Raw genomic sequence first — 17,560 nt, forward strand, 5'->3', positions numbered from 1 at the left:
GGGGGGCTGCTCCCGGGCGCTGGCCTCGAGCAACCGCCGTCGGGGGGCCCCCAGGTGGAGCCCGAGGAGCGCGGGGGGCGCGGTGTGAGAGCGGCCCCTGCCCCAGCCTCCCGGGGCTTACTGTTCTGTACGGTTTTTCGTCTCCTTTCACTCTTTAGAAATGTTGTCTTGCTTGGGGGCTGGGGTGGGGGGAGGCTGTTCCCGAGTCTCCTCGGCGACACCTGCTCCCCGGAGCCCTCGGGGAGGTCTGGGGTCCCCCGACAGCCGAGCTCACTGTGGCCTGGGCGGGGAGGGGGCGCAGTGACTGAGAGTGGGGGTGCGGCCGAGGCCGGCCCCCGCCCTGCCCGGGGCCGCTGAGTGGGACCCCCGGACTCGAGGGAGGGGAGACCCCAGCCCGTACCCCGCTCTCTGCCCGGCGCAGGTGGGCTCTGGGCGAAGAGGGAAGCGAACTTCCTTTGCCCGGAGAGTCCGATATCAACAGACTAGCTAAGTGTCTTTAATCTGTGACGTTTCTGAAACTTGTAGAAGCCGAAAAGGGGTATTAAAATGTCACTTCCCTATGGTTTTTGCAAAACGCGAATTATACGCCCAGCTTGATTTTAGATTTGGCTTCTGTCTCTTCCATTTTTTTCCCCCTTATTCTTCTTCGCTGTGGTTTCCTTTAAATAAAGGGGAAAAAAATAAAGGGAAATAGGATGGCTGATTTGTGGGGTATGTTGCACACAGAGGTGTAGGTATAGGCAAGATAGATGCCAAGCCAAAAACACTGATTCCTTTAGAATACTTAAAAGTACAGCATGGGAAAGGACTGCTTTGGTTATTAGCATATTATTCAGGTTCTCTCTCCAGGTAGGCATGTAGTAGAGTTTTGTTCTTCTCTGATTAACACTGTAAAAAGTAGCCTGGAAAAGACTGAGTTACCAGCAACACGCTGTATTTACCAATTTGATATTTTGACATGTAACTTCATTGTGGTTAAAAGCTGCTTCTTCTGGAAGGGAATGTTAATACTGCTTGCCTTTGAGGGCTGCGACTGGAGGAGATTTGCCTTTCTTATCTCTCGTGTTTTGTAGTTTTTGTTACTATGAGTTACCTTCATAACTGGAGGAAAGTCTTCATAAAAATTTGTGTTTCTTTAAACTCAAGAAAAATATTTCAAAAGTATCTCTTGTGTGTTATTGGCTCCACCTGAATTGTAAGTGTGTTCATGCATAAAGCTAACAAACTGAGAGGTTAATTCAGGTTGAGAGAGAAGCAGTGTTTCTCAGAGGCCATCTGGTAGACCTGTGTAGTATTGGGATTTTCTGAAGTCAGGATAAGAGTTGTAAATGTTGGAAGCATCGTAGATTTGTGTCATTAGTCCTGTGAGAGTGGAAGAAATCATTCCAGTAAGAACAGCAGGAAAAGAAGACAGAAGATGGAAAACACCAACACTGAAGCGTATGGAGACAGCCATGGAGAGTGAGGAGGAGAATTCTGGAAGGAAGGAGGAAAATCTAGCAGATCGTGGTGCATAGAAGCCGGGAGAGGAAAGACTTTTAATCAGGAGAGAAATCTATCTCAGTCAGATGAGTCAGAAGGATCTGGAAGGTAGGCGCTGATTAAATGTCTCTTGGCTTTGGTAGTTAGGATAGAAGAAGGTCATTGACCTCAGCAGACATAATGTGAGTAAAATGATAAGGATGGAAGCCAAATACGAATGAATCTGAGGAGTAAATAGAGAATGAAGAAATAAAGATACGGAGTGTAGCGTCCTTATTTTGAGAGACAAGGATTAGAAGGAGAAGTTCAGGGCGGTAGAGGGGAGTTTATAGTCCTTTTAGAAAGAATATAAGGACAATCAAATGCCTTCACGGTAAAGTGCACCTCACAGCATTGTTCCTCATTCATGGTTAAGTAGCGGAGCTGAGAGCAAGTAGCTGAGCAGACTGAATAGAACTATTGTAAGAAAGATTTTCATCTTCCCTCGTTCAAATTATGATCACTATCTTAGTGGTATTTTGGTCTCTTGGGTTCAGATGTTATCAGTGTTAAAGTCACACTTTCACAAACTGTTGGAGGGTATTTCACCCGAGCTCCAGTACTGTGATTCCCAGCTTACATTTTATTTTTAATGTTTTTGTTTTTGAGAGAGAGAGAGAGCCACACACAGCATGAGCAGGGGAGGGTCAGAGAGAGGGAGACACAGAATCTGAAGCAGGCTCCAGGCTCTGAGCTGGCAGCACAGAGCCGGACGTGGGGCTCAAACCCACGAACTGCGAGATCATTACCTGACCCGAAGTCGGACACTCAATGGACTGAGCCACCCAGGCGCCCCTAAAAAGCCCAGCTTACATTTTAAGTCATGTGATTCCTTCTTATATATTTCAGTGATTCTTCTAAATCTCTTTTGTGGAAATCAGACTTTTAAAAAAAAAACACACCAGAATTCATGAGGCATACACTAAGGGCTTTGCTTCAGTTAAAAAATGCTGTTACGTGAAGATTTCTTTATAATAAGTGTCACTTTAGTCACCACTGAAGTTTAATTTTTTTGTTGCCATTCAGACGAGTCATTTTATGTGTATTTACCTGGGGAATATGAAAAATAATAGCTAAAATGGAAAAGGCCACTAATCAAATGTTGCTAAGGGTATAGAGCGCCTGGTGGAAGAGTGTAAATTGCTAAATCATGTTGGAAAACTTCTGAAAGTTTCAATGAAAGTGTGACATATGCATAAAGTATGTTCAACCCTGACAAAATTCTGGACAATGCAGACTAGCCTAAAGTAACAGAAAACAGAGGATGAGTGCAGAGGAAAGGAAGGAGAGGTGGTTTGGACAGGGGTGTGATTTGGGGATGGTGAGTGTATTCATTTTGTTTGTTGGTTTATGTTGAGAGAGAGAATGAGGGTGGGGTGGGGGAGGGGCAGAGAGAAAGAGAGACTCCCAAGCAGGCTCTGAGCTGTCAGAGCGGAGCCCCACACTGCGCTCCATGTCATGAATGATGAGACCATGACCTGAGCCAAAATCAAGAATTGGACCCTTAACTGACTGAGCCATCCAGGAGCCCCGTCGTTTTCTTGATTGTGAGGACACTTTCACCAATGTATACATATGTTTGACTCATGTAATTATACATTTTAAATATGTCTAATTTACTATAAGTACCTCAATAAAGCTGTAAAAGAAAAAAGTAAATAAAAATAGTGGAGGGGCACCTGGGTGGCTCAGTTGGTTAAGCATCTGACTTCAGCTCAGGTCATGATGTTGCGGTTTGTGAGTTCAAGCCCCTCATTGGGCTCTGTGCTGACAGCTCAGAGCCTGGAGCCTGCTTCGGATTCTGTGTCTCCCTCTCTCTCTGCCCCTTCCCTGCTCATGCTCTGTCTCTTTTTGTCTCTCAATAATAAATAAACATTAAAAAATTATTTTTAAATAGTGGAAGAAGACACTAAATATATTTTTTCTTTTAAATACTGTAATTATCTCAGGGTGATGGGATTATTGATAATTTTTATTTTTGTCCTAAGTTTTCTATATTTTTCATGTTTTCTACTATAACCATGCATTTACTTCATTTTTAAATGAGAAATTATTTCATATGTACAAAATAGTACTTTTGACACATCTATAGATTTAGAGAATACAAATAAAATAAATGCCCCTGTACTCCTATCATGCTTTAGAAATAATACAAATATTTTCAAAGCCCTGACAGTATCTCTCTCTTTCCATGCTGCTTGATTTAATGTATAGTTTTACCACGTAGATATGTATTCATAAATAGTGGATTGTTTAGTTTTGTCTATTCCATGACTTTCTTTTGGTACAACATTGTGTTTATGGGATTCATTGATGTTGCTGTGTTGTAGTTCACTCTTTATTGCTCTATGTCATTCCATTATATGACTTTACTGCCGTTCATCCATCTTCCTGTTAATGGATGTTTAGGCACATTTTCCATCTTCTTTTTTTTTATTTATTTAATTTTCACTCTTTGCCATCAACAGCTGTTATGTTATGGCTTTTCTAAAGCATGTCTCCTTGCCTGGGAGTAGAGTTGGGATCTTCAGTTTTGCTAGGACATACTGAAATTTTTTTTTTTCTTGAGAGAGAGACAGGGAATCCCAGGCAGGCTCTGCTCGGACACTGTAGTCTATCTGCACTGACTGACTCGGGGATCTAGCTCACCAATGGATGAGTTCATGACCTGAGCTGAAACTAAGAGTCCGACGTGTAACCGACTGAGCCACCCAGGTGCTCCCCATTCTGAATTGTTTTACAAAGTGGTTATACCAGTTTATACTTCCCCAGGCAGTGTGTTAAAGGTTCACTTTTTTCCGTTCCTCAACATTTGAGACCTCTGTACAACAACATTTGAAATTAACCTGAATTGTTTCTTTTCACCCAGCTGGTAGGTGAGAAATAGTACTCAGAAGTTTAATTTGCATTTCTGTAATTACTGATGATGTCAGACCTTCCACAATTCTGTATGTCTCCTTATGTCTTTTGCCTGTCTTTTTGACTTTAAAAAATCCACTTCTGGAAGTTGTTTATTTATTTATGGCACCGAGTCATATCAGTTACGCAGGTGGCAAATATCTTTCCCCCAGTAAATGGCTTGTCTTTTACTTTATATGGTTTTTGATAGATGCATTCTCTGGTTTAGCGTAGTTGAGTGTGTCAGACTTTGCCTTTATGGCGAATGCTTTCAGCATCTTTTTTTTTTTTTTTTTAAGCTTTGGCTTTTTACTTTTTTCTTAATGTTTATTTTGAGAGAGTGTATGCATGTGACTGAGGGAGGGGCAGCGCGTGCGCGCCAGAGAGAATCCCAAGTAGGCTGTACATTCAGTGCAGAGCCTCAAGCATGGCTCAGTCTCACAACTTTGAGAGCATATCAAGAAATCAAGAGTCGGACGCTTAACCAGCTGAGTCAGCCAGGTGCCCCTTGGCATCTTGTTTAATACATTGTTCTCTTTCTTGAGGTTCTGAAAGCTTTAAAATAGTATTGCCTTTCGTATTTATGTCTTTAATCCATATGTGATTGATTTTTGTGTGGGGTGAAATGGGGGTCCAATTTCATTTATTTTCCAGACGGGTAATCAGTTTTTCCTAGCATCATTTATTGAACATTCTGGTTTTCCTCCTAGGGATCTATAAGCATCATATGCCAAGTTTCCATATATGTGTGCATGTATTTGGGGACTAATCTTTCTTTGGTTTCTTTGTGTATTCTTGCTGCAATCTTATTTACTTTAATTGTGTAAAGAGCCTTGATACCAAGAGAAGGAGTCACCTACTTATAATTCTTTTAAAACTAGACTCCCTCTCAAATTAATTTTTTTCTAAAATAAACTTTTCATTGGAATATATTTTTAATCTTAAATATCTACTGTAATCAGCTGAAGTCACAAAGAATAGTGAAGGTACTTTAACGTAGACTCTATCAGGCTGTCCTTTGTTTTTGCAGATCCTGTCCTAACTCACTAGAGTTCATTTTAACTTGAAAAGTAAACAGAGAATTTTCATTTTGGAAATATAGTTAACATATGTGGAAGAACCTTCACACTGAAAATAGCTAAGAATGCTGTCTTTAAATTCTTTTAAAAGGTACTTAGGAATTAATATGCTAAAATCGAAGAGAAAAACTGAAAGGTGAAGACTAAAGGAGCCCTTAATTTTTATTTGCTCTGAGTGCATTTGCTAAATCCGGGGAACCTGATTAGATTTGATTAAAAACTTGGTGGGTTTGCAGGACAGGAGGTGTAGTTAGAAGTCAGCCTAGGACTCATTCAAGGTAAGCTAACAGGAGATTTTCTGCCTCTAGTTCTGGAAATCCCAAAGGTCTGTGGCCTCAAGGAGTAAAACTCACTCTACCTCTTTTAGGGATCCACGAGGAAAGTTGCCTTGATGGCAAGTAAAACGGGGGAAAAAAACCCGTCCTTGGGAAGTTGTAACCATGGATGGTGCTAGACGGGTGATTCACATCACCTTGGTAGTCCAAAAAAAATATTCCAAGGTGTAATTTTTTTAATATCTTATTTGTCTTTAGGTATAATTCACAGACCCTAAAATTCACCCTTTTAAAGTATACAGTCCAGGGGCGCCTGGGTGGCTTAGTCGGTTAAGCGTCCGACTTTCGATTAGGTCATGGTCTCGCAGTTCGTGGGNCCTCACTCCCTGGAAATCACTAATGCACTTTCTATTTCTGTGGACTTGCTTATTCTGGGCATTTCATATAAATGGAATTCTATAATACGTGGCCTTTTGTGCCTTGCCTTTTCACCTAGCATGTTTTCAGGGCTTATTTATGTGGTGACATGAATCTATACTTCATTCCTTTTAATGGCTGAATAAGATTTCATGTTGTGGACATACCATGTTTTGTTTTGTTTTTCTAGGTGTTCATTGGCAGACATTTGGGTTGTATCCACTTTTTGGCTATTATGAATACTGCCATGAACATTTGTGTACAATTTTGTATGGAAATATATTTTTCATTCTCACTGGTATATTTACCTAAGGAGTGGAATTCTTGGGTCATATGGTAATTCCATGGTTAAGTTTTTGAGGAACTGCCGAACCATTTCCCAAAGCAGCCGCACCATTTTCATCCTCACCAATAATCTATGAGGGTGCCGGTTTCTCTAGATCTTTGCCAACACTTGTTTTTGTCTGTCTCTTTGATTATATCCATCCTCAATGTATGTGGATTGGTATCTCACTGTGGTTTTGATTTGCATTTCCTGTGACTGCTGATGCTAGGCATCTTTTCATATTGTTTCTTGGCCATTTATCTACCTTACTTCTTTGGAGAGTCTATTCACATCCTTTGCCCATTTTTAAATTGGGTTATATGTCAAGGTAAGAATTTAAAATTATATGGTAAATTCAGATATTCTCTGTAGGAGTGTATTTTTATCTTTGGCTTTAAAAAGTTCTTTGAGTAAAGTTTCAAGGTTACTGAACAATTTGTCAAACATAAGCAAGTGCCACAGGAAGTTAGACAGCCTGAACAAGCATCAGCAGAAACAACAGATAATAAGAAGTAAACTTACGAAATTACTAGTCATGGATTATTAAAATAACTAGGATGGGCTCAGGGCACCTGGGTGGCTCAGTCAGTTAAGCATCTCTTGATTTTTGGGTCAGGTCATGATATCACAGTCCTGGGATCAAGCCTTCCGTCAGGCTTTGTGCTGGTGGCACGGAGACTGCTTGGGATTCTCTGTCGCTCTCTGCCCCTCTCTCCCGCGTGTCCCCTCTCTCCCAAAACAAACAAATAAAACTATGATGGGCTATATTTAATGAAATAAAAGACAGGTTCTTCCTTTTTTCCACCTGCTTTTGAGATTTCCTGTTATCACTGGCTTTGAGCCATGATGTTGTGATGTGTCGTGGCACAATTTTCTTCTTAGTTCCCATGCTTAGTGTTTGCTGAGGTTCTTAGATCTGTGGTTGGTAGTTATTAAATTTGAAAATTTTTGGTATTATTTCTTCAAATATTTTTTCTGCCTCCCCCCACCTCCTTCATGGACCTCAAGTACATGTGTATTAGGCTGCTGGAAATCTCATGGGTCAACAGATGCTCTTTTTATTTTGTCTTTGTTCTTTTTTCTCATTTCATTTTGGATAGTTTCTTTTTTTTTTAAATTTTTTAATGTTTATTTTTGAGAGAGAGAGAGAGAGCATGAGGAAGGAAGGGACAGAGAGAGACACACACACACAGAATCTGAAGCAGGCTCCAGTTTCTGAGTTGTCAGCACAGAGCCCGAAGTGGGGCTCGAACCCATGAACCATGAGACCATGACCTGAGCTGAAGTTGGTCACTTAACCAACTGAGCCACCCAGGTGCCCCTGGATGGTTTCTTTACCTGTACTTTAAGTTCATTAATCTTTTGCAATATCTAATCTGCTATTAATCCCTTCCAGTGTATTTTCTACACTGGATATTATGATTTTCATCTTTAAAAGTTGCATCTTTTTTGTATCTTTCATGTCACTTCTTAACCTTTTGAACATATAGTGTCAGAAATGTTTTTTTTTTAATTTTTTTTGACATTTATTCATTTTTGAGAGAAAGAGCGTAAACGGGGGAGGAACAGACAGAGAGGGAGAGACACAGAATCAGAAGCAGGCTCCAGGCTCTGAGCTGTCAGCACAGAGCCCGATGCAGGGCTCAAACCCACGAACTGTGAGATCATGACCTGAGCTGAAGTCAGACACCCAGCCGACTGATCCATCCAGGTGCCCCATCAGAAATGTTTTAATATCCTTAATGTCTGTGTATTTCTGGATAGTTCCAGTTGGTTGATTTTTCTCAGTTTTTTTTTTTTTTTTTTTTTTTGAATGTTTGGTCATTTTTTTAATTGGATGCCAGATATTGTGAATTTTACCTTGTGTGCTGTATATAGAAGTATTTTTTGCTTTGGGACATATTTGTTTGTTTGTTTGTTTATTTATTTTGAAAGAGAGAGAGAACTAGTGGGGGAAGGACAGAGAGAGATGGGGACAGATCTGAAGCAGGCTCTGTGCAGACAGCAGAGAGCCCAATGCGGGCTCAAATTCATGAACCGTGAGATCATGACCTGAGCCGAAGTCATCAGATGCTTAGCCAGCTGAGCCACCCAGGTGCCCTGGGACCTAGTTTTTTTGAAAACGGTTGGATCCTTTTGACTCTTGCTTTTTAAATTTGTTGGTTGGCAAGCAGACTAGCATTCAGTTAGGACTATTTATTGCCTCACAGAGGCAAGAGCCTTCTGAGTATAATGCCCAGTATCCTGTGAATGTTGAGGTTAGCCCAGTTTGGTTGGTGGGGACAGGCATGATTCCTGACCTGGACGAGTGACAGTGTGGTTTTTCTAATCTTTTCTGGTGGTCTTTGCCCAGCCTTGCGCAGTTTGCTTGCACGCGTGCTCTGAGCAGTGCCCTGCTGAGTGCTGGGCTGGGCCCTGTGTCTGTGGTTGTCTCTGTGTGCACCTCTCTGCTGTCCAGTAGTCTGTCATGCAAACTCTGTCTGCCTTCTTTTTCTACATTTTTATTTATTTATTTTGGGGAGAGAGCGAGCGAGCGAGCGAGAGAGAGAACGAGAATGAGAACATGAGCTGGGGAGGAGCAGAGAGAGATGGAGAGAGACTTCTAAGCACGCTCCATGCTGTCAGTGCAGAGCCCAGTGCGGAACATGATCTCGTGAATCCTGAGATTGTGACCTGAGCTGAAATCAAGAGTCGGATGCTTAACCGACTGAGCCACCCGGGTGCCCCATCTATCTGCCTTATTCTTATTTACATAGACTTGTTTCCTTTTCTGCATCCCTCCCCCTTAGTCCCCAGTTTGGATGACTCAAGGCCGTCAGCTTTGAGGACCTTTTCCCCAGAAGTAGCAATGGTTTTTAACCAGTCCTCCCACATTCCTTTCATGATTAATGTAAAGTATTTGCAGGCTGGCTGGGGTCAGAAATGTGGTTTGATGAGTTTGCTAGGAGTTTCTATTTGAGGTAGTTATACTTTGTTCCCTTATTGATCAACTATATATATGCTGAGTTCCTACTAGTGTGAGACTTCCCAGTCTCACACAGGGTGAGTAGAATATTGTTTCTGAAAAGTTTATATTTTAGAAGGGGAGAGAAAACAAGCACCATAAGTGTAAAGAAAAAAATATATGTATATATATATTTAAAGTTCATTGGATGTTTAGAAATGAGAGAAATCAGTATGGTCTGAGTGGTCAAGGAATGCATCCTTTAAACTAGAGCTAAAAAGGGATTTTGAAAATGTATCAATTTTTAAAAAATCAGTTACAAGATATAATGGAAGAAAAGATGCCCTTGCTGATAGCCAAAAACATTTTAAAGGCATACACTTGGGGCACCTGAGTGGCTCAGTTGGTTAAGTGTCTGACTTCAGCTCAGGTCATGATCTCACGGTTTTTGAGTCTGAGCCCTGGGTTGGGCTCTGTGCTGACAGCTCAGAGCCTGGAGCCTGCTTCACATTCTGTGTCTCCCTCTCTCTTTGCCCCTCCCCCATGCATGCTCTCTCTCTGAAAAATGAATAAACCTTAAAAAAATTTTTAAAGGCATACACTTAACAAGAAGAGTTCTGCATTTATATGAGAAAAACTATAAAAACTCCCCAAAATACAAACACAGACTGGAACAAATGTTCTGGGTAGGCATATACAGCATCTTAAGAATGTCAGGATTTTTCCTAAAATCATTTATAAATGTAACAGAATCCCAACAAAATGACCATTATATTTTTCCTCTTGGGGCTAAGGACAGATTACAAAGTTCATTAGTAAGAATAGAAAAACAAGGAAAGCTGAGAAAACCTTGAAATTGAAGAGCAGTAGGTTGGGGGGCCAGCCCTGCTGCATATGAGAGCATATTATTATAGGCCATTATCATTTTATTTATTGTTTTTTTTTTAATATTTATTTTTGAGAGAGAGAGAGAGAAGGGGGGAAGGGCAGAGACAGAGGGAGACACAGACTAAGAAGTAGGCTCCAGGCTCTGAACTATCAGCACAGAGCCTGAGGCAGAGCTGGAACCCACAAACTGTGAGATCATGACCTGAGCTGAAGTCAGACACTTAACTGACTGAGCCACCCAGGCGCCCTATCATTTTAAAATGTGGTACAGGAAAAGACAGTACAGTTGAAGAGACTAGAAAATACAGAATATCTCAATTGTCTATGGAAATTTAGTGTATAATAAAGGCAGCATTCTAAAATCATTGGAGAAAATACAAAATTTTAAATAAATGGTATTTATGATACTATAATAGCCAATTGAGAAAGACAGGATTGAATCTACTTCTCAAACTGTACACAGCAGTGTTAATATAAAAAGTGACATCATATTAAGTATTAGAAAAAACCATGGGTGAAGTCTTTTATGACATATATATGAGGAAAAGTTTTCTGTGACTCCAAATCCAGAAGCAAAAAGGGAAAACATAGGTAACTATAACTATGTATGTGTATATCCACACATTCATATATGTTTTTGTGTATGTATCTATATATATACATACACATTCTCTCCCTCTCTGTCTCAGCAGAAAATACTATAAAAAGACAATGAGACTGGAAGAAAGTTTGCCACTTATGTCATGGATAATGCATTAATCTCTCAACTATATAAAAATCTTCTAAAACTGAGGCAGCAAAGGACCAATAGCTTTATAGAAAGATGGGCAAAAAAGATAATGAACATTGAGTTCATAGAAACAAATACAGATTAGCCTTCTATGAAAAGGTGCCCAACCTCATGTAAAAAAGATTCAAATTAAAACAACGTGAGGTATCATTTCTTTCCTATCTGGATTGGCAAACATCCAGCTTTTTAACAGATACTCTGCTGGTGTCTGTATTGGGAAGCCGGAGCTAGCATACTGCATTGAGAATATGTGGATTATGGCCTGCTGCACGGGGAGGTACAAGCCACCCCCAGGGGTCTGCAGGCAGTTCCCTCATCATCTGAGCTCCCATTTTGGGGAAATGAAAACGCCTGGGGTTGTTTTGTTTGAAGACACAGTTTCAGTACACCCATACAAAGGAAGTAAATAAAGTGAGAAGATTTGTTACTTACAGATCCCACAAACAGAAGTGGGAAGGTAGAGATGAATGAAGATTTGCCATGAGCTGGTAACTCTTTAGTCTGGGTGATAGGGATTTGCTTACACCATTTTATCATCTTTGTATACATTTGGAATTTCCCATGAAAAATGTACAGAGTTTAAGTAGGCATAAATGAAGGAAGTGCATTTGGAATAAAGTCAGTGAGCCCAAGGTGGACAACTAGACATAAAGTCCTTCTGCAATTTTATGTTTCTGGTAAATTTAAAACAGACTCGCAGGGCGCCTGGCTGGCTCAGTCGGTACAGCATGCGACTCTTGATCTTGGGGTTGTAAATTGAAATCCCACATCGGGTGTAGATATTACTTAAAAATAAAATCTCAAAAAAGTAAGACAGACTCCTTTTATTTCCATCTTATGTTATATGTGGTTTATTTAGATAGTATCTGTGTGTGTGTGTGTGTGTGTGTGTAATACAGGGTTTGAGATATATTTTTCTGTTGGTGTAATTCTAATGTTAAACCAACTTAAAAGTATTGTTGTATATTAGCCCCATTTATAGGACCTTTGGATTACCAAAAGAATTGATTTGGAGGAAGTGAAATTTTTCTCAATTTTTATGAGTGCCATATTTTCTTGCAAAATTTGCTGGGGCGTTGATTTGAGTATACCTGGCAAAAAAGAAGACTGAGAGTGGAATTTTTCTTTTTTTTCAAGTTTAACATTGAGATTGTTCATTTAGCGATTTTTGAGCATGTCCTTTTAATTGATAACTTATAAGAAGCCTAGCCTATATGAAATTATATATAAGATTAAAAAAATCTATCTTCCTCAAAACATTTTTGCTTTGTATTCCTTATTACATCTTAGAAAGACATCGATAATATGATTTATTTAGTGATACCTAATGCATTAAGCCTGATCATAACTTGTTTTCTGTTCTACCAACAGATTAATATTAAAATTGGAAGTTTGTATCAATTGCCGGCTGTTGGAAATTGTATGTAATGGCAACAGAATTTATAAAGAGCTGCTGTAGGGGATGTTTCTATGGTGAGACAGAAAAGCACAATTGTGAGTTTGGCTTCTTTTTACATCAACACACATTTATTTAATATCTTTTCTATTTGTGGTATTTTGGTAATATAAATGAGAAGTATTTCCTGACTTTATGGGGGAGGCAGACATAAATATAAGGCACACCAGGTAAATCATAAAGTACCCTGGGGAATGGGAAGGGAGAGAGAGAGAGAGAGAGAGAGAGAGAGAGAGAAATTCAACCCAACAGATACCCTGGGACATCACCCCTGTGAGGGTGGCATTTGGTATGGGAGTCTGAGTGGGAAGAAGAAAGTACGAGAAGGGGAAGAGTGGATGTGAGGATTAGTAGGTGGATGAAATTGCACAGGCAAAGGCAGGGAGAGAAGAGGTTTTGGGTGTGTTTGGAGACAGTATACTCTGGCAAATGTTTTAATTTGAATAAAGACAATTTCTAGTTTGTGACAGTGTATTAAAAATGGCTTTCGCAAATGAATGACTAATGGAGAAGAGACTCATTATTTCATCAAGACCCCATATTTATGAAGAACTTCTGGACATTTCCCTTTCTATTCAGTGGTCTCCTTGCTTCTTCAGAGTTATGACTGAAACTTTATTTTCCTTTGGCTTTTTCTTGTATTTCATCGTCTGGAGCATAGCTCCCTAGTATCTTTGACTAGGAAGGCTTCTTTCTGCATTAAAACATTTCATAAATTTCTACACAGTAGTAGTTGTACTTCCATTCGGTCAACAGACGATACTGCTCATACGTAAAGATGAACTCTGGGTGTCCCTCACCTCCCCAGCCTAAGTCACCAGCTTAGGAAACACATACATAATTTGAGACAAAGGACAAAATAGGTCGCAGAAGCTAACACGGAGAGTTGCTATTATATGGTAAAAATACATTTTATTTTGTGATTCAGTGAAGATTTTTGTGGACTTGGAGACCTTTAGCTTCTTTTCAGAATTGCTTTGTATATTTAAGACGGATTCTAACCACTGGTACAGACAACAAGAATTGCTTCATTGGCAATATTTTTAAATGCCTGGCTTTTACTCGAAAGTATTGTGGAATTAACTACAAAATAAACTTGTTTTCCATCTGTGAATTCTTTTCGTGGGAATGAGTTTTTTAAAAACTGCTTTTACCATTATGATAAGTTAATATACTTTGGCAGTATTATGTTAATTTTGCAAATATTGCCTAGACAGAATTCATGTAGATTCCAGAAGTGCTTGGTAGCACCTAGAAGTAGTAGTTTCTCTATCAGCAGTTTCTTCTAGAAGATTAAGTACGAAAGCATGCTAACTTTAGATTATTATATATAACTCCACATCCATATTTGAGATTTTTCTCTTCTTTTGTCCTCTTTTATATGCAGTTTCCACAGAAAGAGACTTGAAATCAGCAGTGTCGGCATGTCAGAGTACCTCTGCATCTGCACCTCCATTGACTTCTGTTTCGGTAAAGCCTCAGGTCGGCTGTACTGAGGACTATTTACTTTCCAAATTGCCATCTGATGGTAAAGAGGTGCCATTTGTGGTGCCCAAGTTTAAGTTATCTTATGTTCAGCCCAGGGTACAAGGAACTCCTTCACATCTGGAAGAACTCGAAGGTAAACAATAAAACGGCAAGTTTGAAAAATCAACATGTAGCATTGAAATGTCGTTGCTTCTGTCATTTCACTCTTCCATATGTTTAAAGATATAAAATTCTTTTATACATAAATTTTACATTTTATTTCTTACATGCTTTGCTCTTTCTGTAGAGGAACTTAATGTATAATATTTTTGAAAGATCTCATTATGAAATCTGATACATTCAACACATCTGGGTGTAGATGTGGCCTTATTTATTTAAAACATTTTTTAATATTTATTTATTTTTAATGTTTTATTTATTTCTGAAAGAGAGAGAGAAAGACAGTGTGAGCAGGGGAGGGTCAGAGAGAGAGGGAGACACAGAATCTGAAGCAGGCTCCTGGCTCAGAACTGTCAGCACAGAGCCTGATGCGGGGCTTGAACCCACAGACTGTGAGATCATGACCTGAGCCGAAGTCAGACACTTAACCGACCGAGCCACTCAGGCGCCCCTTAAAATATTTATTTTTGAAAGAGAGAGAGAGAGGGGGAACATGCACACACTCGTGGGGGAGGGGCAGAAAGAGAGAGGGAGACACAGAATCTGAAGCAGGCTCCTGGCTCAGAACTGTCAGCACAGAGCCTGATGCGGGGCTTGAACCCACAGACTGTGAGATCATGACCTGAGCCGAAGTCAGACACTCAACTAACCGAGCCACTCAGGCGCCCCAACTCTTGTATTTTAAAAACAATTTGCTTCAGTCTGTTGAAACACTGTCACAGTTTTCCCCCCTTCCCCTCAAAGTTTTATTAAGAAACATTTCAAACATACAGAAAAGTTGAAAGAATATAATGGTGAATGTCCAATACATAGAATCTACTTTACTATTTTACCAAAGTTAATCACATATCTTGCTTATCAATTCCTCTATCCATTATTTTTTTTTAATTTTTTTAACGTTTATTTATTTTTGAGACAGAGAGAGACAGAGCATGAGCTGGGGAGGGGCAGAGAGAGAGAGGGAGACACAGAATCTGAAACAAGCTCCAGGCTCAGAGCTGTCAGCACAGAGTCCAATGCGAGGCTCAAACCAATGGACCACAAGATCATGACCTGAGCCAAAGTCAGATGCGTAACCGACTGAGCCACTCAGGCACCCCTCCTCTATCCATTATTAATCCTCTTTGAGTGGGGGTGGGGTGGGGGAAGAGCACATTCCAAAGTAAATTGCAGACATTAGTATACTTCTAAATGCTTAAGCATATGTGTAGTTTATTAGAGTTCAGTATCTGTTTATAGTTTTCTTCTTTTGATAAAAACCTTATACCTAACAAACTACCTAAGTTTTAAGTTTGTATTTGTTGAGTTTGGACAAATGCATATAACAGTGTAATCTAGACTCCTATCAAAATCTAAAATAATTTTTCCAAATAGTCTTTTCTGCCCCATCGTTTTTTTCTTCTTTTTTTAAAAACATTTATTCTTTTTTTATTTATTTTATTATTATTTTTTAATAGTTTATTGTCAAGTTGGTNGAGTGTGAGCAGGGGAGGGGCAGAGAGAGAGGGATATACAGAATCTGAAGCAGGCTCCAGGATCTGAGCTGTCAGCACAGAGCTTGATGCAGGGCTTGAACTCACAAACCGTGAGATCATGACCTGAGCCAAAGTTGGACACCCAACCTACTGAGCCACCCGGCTGCCCCCATCCTTTTTCTTTTCTCATTTTGGGATTCCAGTTAGACATATGTTGGACCTTTTTATAGTTTTTTATGAGTCTCTGAGACTTTTTTTTTTTTCTCTTTCAACATTTTTGCCCCTCCTCTCTTAAAATGAGATATTATTGGGGTGCCTGGGTGGCTCAGTCGGTTGAGCGTCCGACTTTGGCTCAGGTCATGATCTCACAGTTTGTGGGTTCAAGCCCTGCATCAGGCTCTGTGCTGACAGCTCTGAGCCTGGAGCCTGCTTCAGATTCTGTGTCTCCCCCTCTCTCTCTGCCCCTCCCCTGTTCATGATCTGTCTCTCAAAAATAAATAAATGTAAAAAAAACATTTTTAAGTTTGGATATTACTGATTGTAAAATTCACTACCATCTTTTTCCTTGGTCATCTCCATGCAGATGTTAAGCTCATCCCAGTGAATTTTTATTTTAGACATTATATTTTTTAGTTGTTGAATTCACATTTGGTTCTTTTTTGTAGATTCTATTCTTTTGTTGTGATTTCATTTTCTGTTTTTCATTATTGTGAGCCTATTTTCTTTTATGTCTTTGGACGATAGCATCTTTGTCTGCTAATTCTAACATCTGAGTCACTTAGGTGTGGATTCTGTGGCTTTTCTTTTTTTGAAAATGGGTGACCTTTTCATGTTTCATTGTGTATGGAGTAATTTTGGATTGTATTTTGGATGTTGGATATTGTGTTGTAGACACTTGAGAATCTGTTAGATTACTCTGAGATGAGAGCGTTTTTTTTCCTTTAAAAAAAATTTTTTTAATGTTTTATTTATTTTTGAGAGAGAGAGAGAGAGACAGCATGAGCAAGGGAGAGTCAGAGAGAGAGGGAGACACAAAATCTGAAGACAGGCTCCAGGCTCTGAGCTAGCTGTCAGCACAGATCCCAACACAGGGCTTGAACCCATGAACCGTGAGATCATGACCTGAGCTAAAGTTGGACGCTTAACCGACCGAGCCACCCAGGCACCCCTTTTCTTTCTTTTTTTAACCAGGTGATTAACTTGGTTAGACTATGCTGCAAGTTCTGTGTCTTTGGTAGCAAGCAGCTCTTAGCTTAGTTTTTGTATTTTTAAAAAAATTATTGTTTTTTAAAAATTTGTTTTTTAATGTTGTATTTTATTTTTTGAGAGACAGAGACAGCATGAGCAGGGGAAGGATAGAGAGAGAGAGAGGGAGACACAGAATCCAAAGCAGACTTCAGGCTCTGAGCTGTCAGCACAGAGCCGGATGCAGGAGCTCGAACCCACAAACTCAAGATCATGACCTGAGCTGAAGTCAGATGCTCAACCGATTGAGCCACCCAGACACCCCATGTATCTTTAGTTGGGGTCCATCCCACATATGTGTGGTTCAGCCAGATATTTGAGCAAACTGTATTCACAGAATCTGGAGTTTTCTCCTTTCCAAGATTTCCACCTTGCTTTCTAGCAGCTGTGGTTGCTCTGAACTCTGCCCTCTGCTTCTTCGGGCCAAAAAGAGTGTGGATTTTTCTGTTGGAGCTTATCCGCCCTGTGCAGCGCCAACTTTGGCTTGCCCTGAGGCTAACAGTCATTAAAACAGACGGCCGTTCCCTTTCCTCCAAGAGCCAATGCTCTCCAGAATCTGCACTGTTTTTGATCACTGTCCAGTCCCTTCAGGGTTATTGT

At 40.0% G+C, this 17,560-nt stretch overlaps 1 protein-coding gene across 3 annotated transcripts in view; it reads left to right on the top strand.

The window, feature by feature from the left end:
* Positions 1-6: 6 nt before the first annotated feature.
* The window catches only part of TC2N (tandem C2 domains, nuclear), a 42,024-nt gene continuing 24,470 nt past the window's right edge, over positions 7-17,560 (top strand). The window contains exons 1-3 of one of the 3 annotated variants that reach the window (XM_077780935.1): positions 7-127; positions 12,509-12,631; positions 13,981-14,214. In XM_077780935.1, coding sequence (XP_077637061.1) covers positions 12,565-12,631; positions 13,981-14,214 — 301 coding nt within the window. In that variant the 5' untranslated portion in view covers positions 7-127; positions 12,509-12,564. Of the gene's footprint in view, positions 128-153; positions 1,591-4,849; positions 4,921-12,508; positions 12,632-13,980; positions 14,215-17,560 lie in introns of those variants that run through there. The other 2 variants (XM_077780934.1, XM_077780936.1) reach the window with 2 other exon arrangements.

The sequence above is a fragment of the Crocuta crocuta genome, unplaced genomic scaffold, assembly GCF_008692635.1.
Source record: "Crocuta crocuta isolate KB4526 unplaced genomic scaffold, BGI_CrCroc_1.0 scaffold299, whole genome shotgun sequence".
Lineage (NCBI taxonomy): Eukaryota > Metazoa > Chordata > Mammalia > Carnivora > Hyaenidae > Crocuta > Crocuta crocuta.